Source organism: Bos indicus x Bos taurus, chromosome X (genome assembly GCF_003369695.1).
Source record: "Bos indicus x Bos taurus breed Angus x Brahman F1 hybrid chromosome X, Bos_hybrid_MaternalHap_v2.0, whole genome shotgun sequence".
NCBI lineage: Eukaryota > Metazoa > Chordata > Mammalia > Artiodactyla > Bovidae > Bos > Bos indicus x Bos taurus.
The window spans coordinates 94,554,177-94,563,736 of NC_040105.1; the positions used below are offsets into that span (position 1 = coordinate 94,554,177).

Consider the following 9,560-nt stretch of genomic DNA (forward strand, 5'->3'; position numbering starts at 1 on the left):
TATCTTACAAGTAATGGAAAAATTGAATACCTGGCCTGATAAATGATGAAAACAAGTGCATCTCAGGGATTCCAAGAGCAGGAGTTTGTATCACTTTATCCTTGTGCTCTACCACTAAAATGACAGCCCTGTATTCTCAATTCTTACATTTGTCAAGTTCATATTCTTCAAAAATAATAAAAAAGACCATGAAAACTTATAGATCCAATTGATTTCCCAGACCAGTAAGTTAAAGCAAGGAAGGTAAGATTTTTCAATGCAAATTTGTTTGTGAGAATTGCCTCCACTTCAACAATGCCCTGGACACACACTGTAAAAGGTAAAAACTATAGTATGACAGAATGTCTAAGAGTGTTTCAACAATTGTACTACATTGGAGAAGGAAATGGCAACCCACTCCAGTGTTCTTGCCTGGAGAATCCCAGGGACAGGGGAGCCTCGTGGGCTGCCGTCTATGGGGTCGCACAGAGTCGGACACGACTGAAGTGACTCAGCAGCAGCAGCAGCAGTAATAGAACACTATGTAGCTGCTGCTCAGTTCCTGGTGCCTACTGTCATAATTTTACCAGGTTAAATCTTTCCAAAGAACTACCTTTTTAAGTCTCAGCACCACCTGGACTGTGCTGTTGATCATTCTCATCTGACCTAAGACACAAAAACTCAGACTTTACGAAATGAAATATTTGCCTATTGTGTGATTCTTAGCTCATTCATAAGTCCGGTCTACATGTCTCTGCATGGGAATAGGTTCCATCTGAAGGCAGTGGAAATTTCCACTGTTAATCAGAGCAGAGGAAGCTGCTTGGATTACCCTCATAGCTGGGATCAAGCCAAGAGACATTAATACATCCATCTTCAGTATATAAGCTCAGATACCATCTCTACTTCATCCAGAAGAAGACATTACTATTCCAGGACTGACAACTTTTCAGATTCTCCTTATTAAGGGTTCTAACAATCTGGAATCTAGCCTCACCCAAGGTCATGTCATTACCAGAGCAATGATATTCTTTATTACGTGACCACAGGTTTGAGGTCATATGGGTTACAATGGTCACAGTAAAACTGAGTAAGACCAACATTAGACCAAGTGTCCTCCATCATTTCTCTCCTAAAAGGAGGAAAAGAAAAAAGGCTTCCATATTCATTGTTATCACTACTGATCTCTTCAAAAAGTCCTTAAGTATTATGAGCTGTCAAGCCTATGGTTGTGGATACAAGCTTTCCAAAATTCTAACTTTGCTTGAAAGTTCAAATTTTACTGTTGGTGGCAAATACTATCAATTGTTTTCCTTGAAGTTTCACTTCATTCATTTTCAAGAAAATGTCTACCCAGTATCCAAGTCTGAAAAACCACAGTCTTTCTGCCAGTCATCCTTTCAAGTGAAAATGGTGTTCCACATCAAAAGCAGCTAATTCAGGCACAATTCAAATGATTGTGTAAACATTTTCCTTTGAGACAACCATTGTATTAAGCTATGCAGCAGAAGTGCTTTTTGCATCCTTCGATTACACAGAATTTTTAAAAGATATGCACAAAAGCATCAAGATTTAATTAAAAATATAATTTTATTATAGGGCTCCATTAAAGACATTTTAAAATGAAACTAGATTACAAGAATTTGTTGAGTGTGTGGCTACAGAGAAATTGATCACTACTAGTACAGTTTGGGGACACTGCCTTGATCTATGCTGAGGCACCAGAAATTTAACCCACCATTGCTTTGTTTTGAAAATAATTTTGATCTTACAGTTTCAGGGACCTGTAGTGGTCTGTAAACTACACATTAAGAACCGCTGATGTACAATGATTCCAATTCTGTGTAAAAATACATTGTGATGACATAATAAACATCAATATTCAGAAAACTAAGATCATGACATCTGGTCCCATCATTTCATGGCAAATAGATGGGGAAATAATGGGAACAGTGACAGACTTTACTTTCTTGGGCTCCAAAATCACTGCAGATGGTGACTGCAGCCATGAAATTAAAAGACCCTTGCTCCTTGAAAGAAAAGTTATGACAACCTAGGCAGCATATTAAAAAGCAGAGACACTATGCCAACAAAGGTCCATCTAGTTAAGTCTATGGTTTTTCCAGTAGTCATATATGGATGTGGGTTGGGCTATAAAGAAAGCTGAGTGCCAAAGAATTGATGCTTTTGAACTGTGGTGTTGGAGGAGACTCTTGAGAGTCCCTTGGACTGCAGGGCGATACAACCAGTCCACCCTAAAGGAAATCAATCTTGAATATTCATTGGTAGGACTGATGCTGAAGCTGAAACTCCTATACTTGGCCACCTGATGCGAAGAACTGACTTCTTGGAAAAGACCCTGATGCTGGGAAAGATTGAAGGCAGGAGGAGAAGGGGACAACAGAGGATGAGATGGTTGGATGGCATCACCGACTCAATGAACATGAATTTGAGCAAGCTCGGGGAATTGGTGATGGACAGGGAAGCCTGGCATACTGCAGTCCACAGGGTTGCAAAGAGTCAGATACAGCTGAGCGACTGAACTGAACTGAACTGAAAGAATCTTCACTGATTTTTTGACTGATGCCACAGACTTACATATCGTGAATATCTTTTCATGCCAATAATATAAAAGTACATCGCAGTTTTTAATAATAGTTGTATCATATTTTACTGTGTGGACATACTCTTGCATAATATTTTATATGTGGACATACCTGTTGTTTAGTCAATCCCATGGTGTTAGCCATTTAAGTTGGTTCTATTTTTTTCTTAGAAACATTGGTCAACTGCATATAATTGATATTCCTCTGCATACAATTATTTATTTCTCTAAGGAAAAAAAAATCCTACAAGTACAGTGCTCTGCTGAAAGGCAGGTACGTCTTTAGAGCTTATATAGATTACCAAATTGCCATCTAGATAAGTTGTACCAATATATATGCCAACCTGTCCATTTTCTATGTGCTCCCCTTCCCAGGAGTCCCTATCTCTATTTCTGCCACAGCCTACCATACACTTGCTCCAAAATGAAGATTTCATGAGAGGTGTCAGGAAAGCAGGCTGGGTTTGGAAAAATCTCTGAGACTTCTCCCATTTTCTTCTTTCATAGCTTCATTGGGCCAGGGAGTAGAGGAAGGAAGATCTTCCTGCTCTTAAGTGAACTCAGGGGTGGGGGTGGAGTTCCCATAAAGGCCTCAACCACTTCCTCTCTTCTAAAAGAAGATGGACCTAAACCTCTAACTTGAGAGGAGTGGGAAAATCACTCTTTGCACAGTCATTCTTTTTGTCACACTTCTCTTTCACATCATTATAAATGGTTAACTCAAACAAACAAACCAAAGAAAGAAAGAAAGAAATGGTAACTCATTCTGACATTACTTGGTTGCCAGAATTGCCCAAGGAAGAGGGCTTTCTTTGTCAGACCCCACAAAAGATCATACAATCCTTTCTCTCTGTCAACCTAGAGACAAGACAGCAGATTTTGGTAATTTTTTGAAAAGCACCTCTTATCGTTTCCTAACATTTCCAATAGTCACCACCCTATTTCACTCTTCATCATCTTATGCTTGGTTTGTCATACATGCGTGCATGCTGAGTCACTTCAGTAGTGTCCAACTCTGTGCAACCCTATGGACCATAGCCTGCCAGGTTCCTCTGTCCATTGGATGCTCCAGGCAAGAATACTGGAGCGGGTTGCCATGCCCTCTTCCAGGGGATCTTCCCAACCCAGGGATCAAACCTGCATCTCTTATGTCTCCTGCATTGGCAGGCAGGTTCTTTACCATTAGCACCACCTGGGAAGCCCCCTGGTTTATCATAACTTCTTAACAAATGTCTCCACACCTAATGCCATCCCCGCTCCAGCCCATTTTACACATTGCCCCATTACCTTTTCTTTTGCCAAAAATGTCCAGTAACTCCCAGAAAACGACAGGATCATATTTCAATATTCCAGCTTGCAGTTCAGGATCTTCCCCAAACTTTTCACACCCTATATTTCCACCTGAGTCTCTCATCACTTCTCTTCCCACAGTTTCCATTCCAGGCAAACTGGTTAACTTCCTGTCACTAGACAAATTTGCATGTCTTTCTTCAAGTCCTTTCCCCTCCTGGAATGCCCTTCTATGTTTTCTCATGCTGCCCTTCAGGGCCCACCTTAAGTGTGCCCTTCTTTCTTGAAGCTTCCCAGCAACCTCTGCTTTGTTTAAACAGATAGCATATATTTGACAATAAGCATATGCCCAAGTACTGTTAGTAATCTTTTTGTATTTGTGTACCTCACCTCTCCAGCTAGATTTTTTTTATAATTGAGTCCATTAAAGAAAAATGTTTGTTTTATACATGAGTAAGTTTGGATAAAAAATGCATTTAGTTCATCTAAGTAGTGTTTGGCATCATAACTTAAAAAAAAATTTGATACCCCTAATGCTAATTTTGGAGAAGGCAATGGCAACCCACTCCAGTACTCTTGCCTGGAAAATCCCATGGACGGAGGAGCCTGGTGGGCTACAGTCCATGGGGTCGCTAAGAGTCGGACACGACTGAGCGACTTCACTCTCACTTTTCACTTTCCTGCATTGGAGAAGGAAATGGCAACCCACTCCAGTGTTCTTGCCTGGAGAATCCCAGGGACGGGAGAGCCTCATGGGCTGATGTCTATAGGGTCACACAGAGTCGGACACGACTGAAGTGACTTAGCAGTAGCAATGCTAATTTAAGAGATGTTTTAAACATCCGAAAGAAATTATGAAAAATTCCAGCTAGATTTTATATTCAAGCAAGAAATCCATTCTTTTAATCGATTGAAACATACGATTTTATTAATGATACACAAATGAAGTCTTTGGTGAATAAATTCAAGTCAAAACAGATGATAGAAGTATAGGCTATTCATGATGGACAGGTTCACTATCAATTCACACAGAGGAATCAGTAAAAATATTTCTATTCAAGCAGCACGATTAAAGTCACAAATGTGTTTTCAGGACAAGAGGACTATTTATTTGGTATTCATAAAATGGTTCAGCTTAAAACTGGAGATAGTCGCAGATAACATCACTCTGATTGGTACATTATTCAAAACTGGCAGCTGAAAGGATCCCTTTACTATATGAGGGTGAAAAAGCAGTAACTTTCAATTTTCATTGCTCCCAGACTGCAAAACCAGACATTTCTTCAAGTTTTCAAGAGCACATAGACAATCAGAATTTGTCCACTAGTTTTATAACTTTCACTTTCACCAAGAGGTCATGGTGATCTGCTAAGGCTCGAATTTTCTTAACGCACACTCCAGATGCAGTACATAAGTAAAAAAGGGAGCCTTTATTGAATTCTCTGTAGTTGAATACTTCTGCCCTGAGATTGTCATAGATGATCTCAAATAGAGTCAGGGCATTAATAAGAATTTCTGATTCCACATAAGAATTGTAGAGGGAACTAAATGATGATGGCACTTGGGTACTGAGTAGTTTTTTTAACATATCTGGATTTTCAGCAAAATTCGAAAGTATTTTCAAAATCTCAACCTTGATTTTTCCACCTCCCTGAGATAACAAACGGAAAAAGTTTGCAATAGAATTGACAAGCAGGTGCTGGTAGTCATTAGTAATAGTCATGTTTGTTAAAAATTTTAATCCAACTACCTGTACTGCTGAGTTCAGGTTAGAGGCCATGATGTCATCCATCACTTTATTCATGTATACCTGAAGCCGGCCCTGATTTTCATAATTCTCACTCAGGTTATTCATGGCCATTAAGGCTTTTTCCTTAATGTGAGGGTCGGTTTTGTTGATCATGTTGGCAATAATTGGGAGGCCTCCCAACTTGCGAATTGTGTCTTGGTTGCATGAATAATTGGCATTATTGCTCAGAGTGAGCAAAGCTACCTGTTGGATGAAAGGATCATCCGACTTCTGAAGCAAAGCAAGGACTTTCCTGAGATCTCGGACACCCAGAATCTCATCAATTTCGTAAGGAAAGGGGCGCTTCTGCATGGGAACAGGTCTCCTCCCTTTCCCTTTCTGCTGGGTCTCAGGCTCAGAGTCTGATTCCGATTCTGTGTCTGTCCATCCAGACTCTCCTTCCTCAGAATCAGGAACCTCTGCCAGGAAAGCCTGGCCCCCATTAGCAGACGCTGCTGCGGCTGCTGCAGCCCCATCTCCAGGCCGGAAGCCCAGCCCCAGTTCATCTACTTCAACCTTATTTTTTTTGCCTTTGCCCTTGCCTCCAGTCCGGGACCTGGTTACACCCTTAGCTCCACCTTTGGGTACAGCTCCAGTAGCTGACCCGGCCTTAGGTATAGCCCCGGTATGAGCCCCGGGGGTTGCTTTCTTAGTGGCTGCCGCTGTTCTAGAGGACCCTGAAGGCCCAGGAGCCTCTGCAGTCCCAGAAGGCGCTGCTACCCCTACAGTCGCTGCTGCCCCAGTAGGCATTGCTTGTATGGAAGCCTCCACTGGCTCTGTAGGTTGTGATGCCTCAGTAGGAACTGGCACCACATGAGGCACCACTGGTGCCCTGGGAGCCTCCGCTGCACCAGGGGCTTCTGCTAATTTAGGAGCCCCAACCATTGCAGGAGCCTTCGCAGCTGAGGGAGCCTTTGCCTCCCAGAGAGGTGGTGCCACTGCAAAAGCCACTGTGGCTACTGATTCAGCTTTAAGCCCCACCCAAGCCCCTTCCGTCTCCTGGCCCTTATTTCCTGCCCCACTCTGGGTCTCGGCACTGGATGCAGCCGGGACCACTGCTTCAACTCCAGCAGTGTCCAGAGCAGAGGATTCATCCTGAGCCCTTTCCTCTGCCCCAGTGCGGACTGGGGTTGGAGGACTGAATCCTGGCCCAAGGTCAATTGTGAATCCAGCCCTTAGTCCAGCTCTAGCCCTGGCTCCAGTCTCGGCCACAGCCCTGGTCTTGGGTTTAGCCAGTCTCTTCTTCATCATATGGTTTCTTCCCCTGGCATATTTGTAGACACAGTACCAGGCACTGGCCCCGATGACTATCCCAGCAGCTACGCAGCCAGCATCCCGAACACGGCTCATGATGCAGCTGGAGTTAATTCTCTGATCCAGACGTGCCCAAGTGGGGTGCGTGCACGTCCAAGTGAGGCGCTTCAGCTCAGGCTCAAAATTCTGCTGAGGCTGCAAGCAAAGCAGGACCTAGGGGTGAAGGATAAAAATGAGGCTTAGGGCTGGCACACTTCATGCCTAACCAGGCCTACTTACAGAAGAGTCTGGGGACATAATGCTTGGTGGGTGGGCTAGTACCCAGATATAGGTGTCCAGGCCTCTGTGTGCTGCTTCAGGTCCCTGGTTGTCCAACGTTTTCTACATCTTTATCCCTAGCCCACCCTGCCCAGTATCAACACACCTAATTTCCCAGCACCTAAATGGGGGATGAGAGGCCAAATAGACTTCAGGAAAGTTGGTAGAGAGCCAGAAGGAACCCTAGATTCTTCTCTGATTCCCTCACCCACACCCCAAAGATTCCTAGGTGATCCCCATACACTTACCAATCTGCTGGGAGAGCAGGAGCAATTTGCACTTTTCCACCAGGCTAACAGTTGTGCAGGGCCCAAAAGGCAGAGAAACCTGTGGAAAGATCCCGGAAAGGGGGTTTGGGGCACCTTTGTAAAAGGATTCTCTTCTTCTCTTGATATGAACCCCTGTGAGTAAGTTTCTCCCTCCCAGGGCTCCTCTTTCCTACCATATCTCTTCCTCCTCAAACCCTGATTTAAGAAAGCAAATGCCACACCCCTTTGGCTTCACCTAAAAGGACATGTCCAGGGCAAGTGTTTTTTGTAAAGAGGGAGAAGATGAGGGAAGAGAAACCTCTGGCCCCAATTTCTGCTCTGGTTTCTGCCACATCCATACAAGGGGTTCTCAGACAGTTCCCAGCCCCACTCACACTGATCTCCAATGATTCAGGGCTGTTTCTCTTTCCTTCAGTTCAGTTACAGCTTCATCCTAAAGACAGACTGAAAAGCAGAAATACAGACAGCAAAACGTTGGAGACTGAGAGCCCGGAGGATGGAACTGACTCAAGACAGGAGTCCCCAGTTGCTTTTTAGCATTCACAAACCAGAATGACAAAGGGCATCCACCTCTCAATTCCCTCAACTCTTCTCATCCCTCCCCGCAACCCTAAACCCCGCCCCCGCGCAGACTCCCCAGGCACTCAACCCCTCCTTCCCTTCACCCCGCCCCCGTCCGCCATTTCTCCCAGACGGCCACACCCCTTCTCCTGCACCGAAACAGGAGGGGGCGGGGCGAGGGTGCTGCGGAGGCTGGTTGGGTCTCTGGATTAGGGGTTATGGCCAAACAATCTAGCGTCTCCCTCGTATGACCACCCGTCCTTCACGCTCCAGCCTCCAGGCCTGGCATCAGCCAGCAACCGGGCCCCAGTGTTTGCCCTTTCGGTTTGAGGGTCGTGATTCTCCACAGTTTCTCTGCTCTGGGCTCCGCCTCCCACCCCCCATCGCAAACCCCCGTTAACCGCCATTTCTCCCGCCAGCGTACCCAAACTCCTTTCTCAGGACTGAAAAAACAGAGGTGAAGGGCTGTATGGGCCAGTGATGTCTGGAAAGCAGCCTAGGACTTAGCACGGCGGTTTCTCTCAGGGTCTTCCTTCCTGTAAAGCCCAGAGCCAACCCGCCATCTCCCCTACAAATGCTGTCACACCCATTTCCTAGCACCCCAAAGGACTGGGGGCCGGCCGGGGAAGAGGGTGTGGGGGCAGTGGTCGAAGGAGGTATCTGAAAAGTGAGAGTGGGAGTGAATAAACCGGCTTGTTTACTAATTGCGTGCCCCTCGGATCACCCTTTCCCCAACCTCCCCACTGGCCTTATATGCGCTGCCACGTTTATTTCTCTTCCCTCCTCCTCTCAAAACTGGATGGGATGTGGGGTGCGGGGCCTGAGTGTCAGAAACAAAACCAGAAAAACACTGGCTGATAGAGGAAGTGAGCGATTCTCTGCAAGTATGTCTGCGTCTTTATGTCCCCCCCTCCCCCGCTCCCCGCCGCCCACCAAAATGAGCTGCGACTAAGCGCGGGGTTCTGGAGAGTCGGCCAGGGGCGGGCGAGGTGGAGATACCCGCGGCCTCAGACTCCCGCATCTCTGTGCTACCCCCTATTCAGGGGTGCCGGGTCATGGCCACCCTCACACCCACCTGCCCGGATCTGGGGGGATTTTCTCCTCCTCCTCCGCGCCTGGGTTAAACGCACGGCAGTGCACAGCGCAACAGAGTTGGTACCCAGAGGAGAACGGAGGACGGCGGTCAGAGCTTTAAGTATCTTTGCTAACGTCAGCTCCTGGTCACGTGAGGGTTGCATCGCCAGTGAGCTTGGGGCCCCAATTTCCACTCCCACCAAGAGCAAGAGCCCCCTCCTTTACCCCCACTAGCACCTCACCCTACCCCATCAGGTCCTGTCACTCTTTTTCTTTTTTCTTTTGGTCTTTATAGTCCAGAAGCCACAAGTAGCCTGTTCTCCCTGTGTTAGAATTTTGCCTTTCTCTGGTTACCGGAGAGGGGATGGAATCTTCTTGGAGAGCTATTGACAATTTTTTATTTTTTTGTCGGGGAATTCTC

At 45.6% G+C, this 9,560-nt stretch overlaps 1 protein-coding gene across 3 annotated transcripts; it reads right to left on the reverse strand.

The window, feature by feature from the left end:
- Nucleotides 1-4,780: 4,780 nt before the first annotated feature.
- On the reverse strand, nt 4,781-9,263 carry ARMCX2 (armadillo repeat containing X-linked 2). 3 transcript variants are annotated; one of them, XM_027534208.1, is made up of 5 exons: nt 9,141-9,244; nt 8,490-8,725; nt 7,879-7,948; nt 7,484-7,562; nt 4,781-7,130 (listed from the first exon to the last, which is right to left on the reverse strand). In XM_027534208.1, exon 5 carries the CDS (start codon nt 7,011-7,013, stop codon nt 5,184-5,186), a length of 1,830 nt encoding a protein of 609 aa, XP_027390009.1. In that variant the 5' UTR covers nt 7,014-7,130; nt 7,484-7,562; nt 7,879-7,948; nt 8,490-8,725; nt 9,141-9,244; the 3' UTR covers nt 4,781-5,183. The 3 variants fall into 3 exon arrangements, with proteins under 3 accessions (XP_027390009.1, XP_027390008.1, XP_027390010.1); XM_027534207.1 differs by lacking the exon at nt 8,490-8,725 and having other exon boundaries at nt 9,141-9,247; XM_027534209.1 differs by lacking the exons at nt 7,879-7,948; nt 8,490-8,725 and having other exon boundaries at nt 9,141-9,263.
- Nucleotides 9,264-9,560: the final 297 nt, after the last annotated feature.

Coding starts and splice junctions, on each gene's coding strand:
- ARMCX2 (XM_027534209.1), bottom strand. CDS start 7,013: ATGAGCCGTGTTCGGGATGCTGGCTGCGTAGCTGCTGGGATAGTCATC.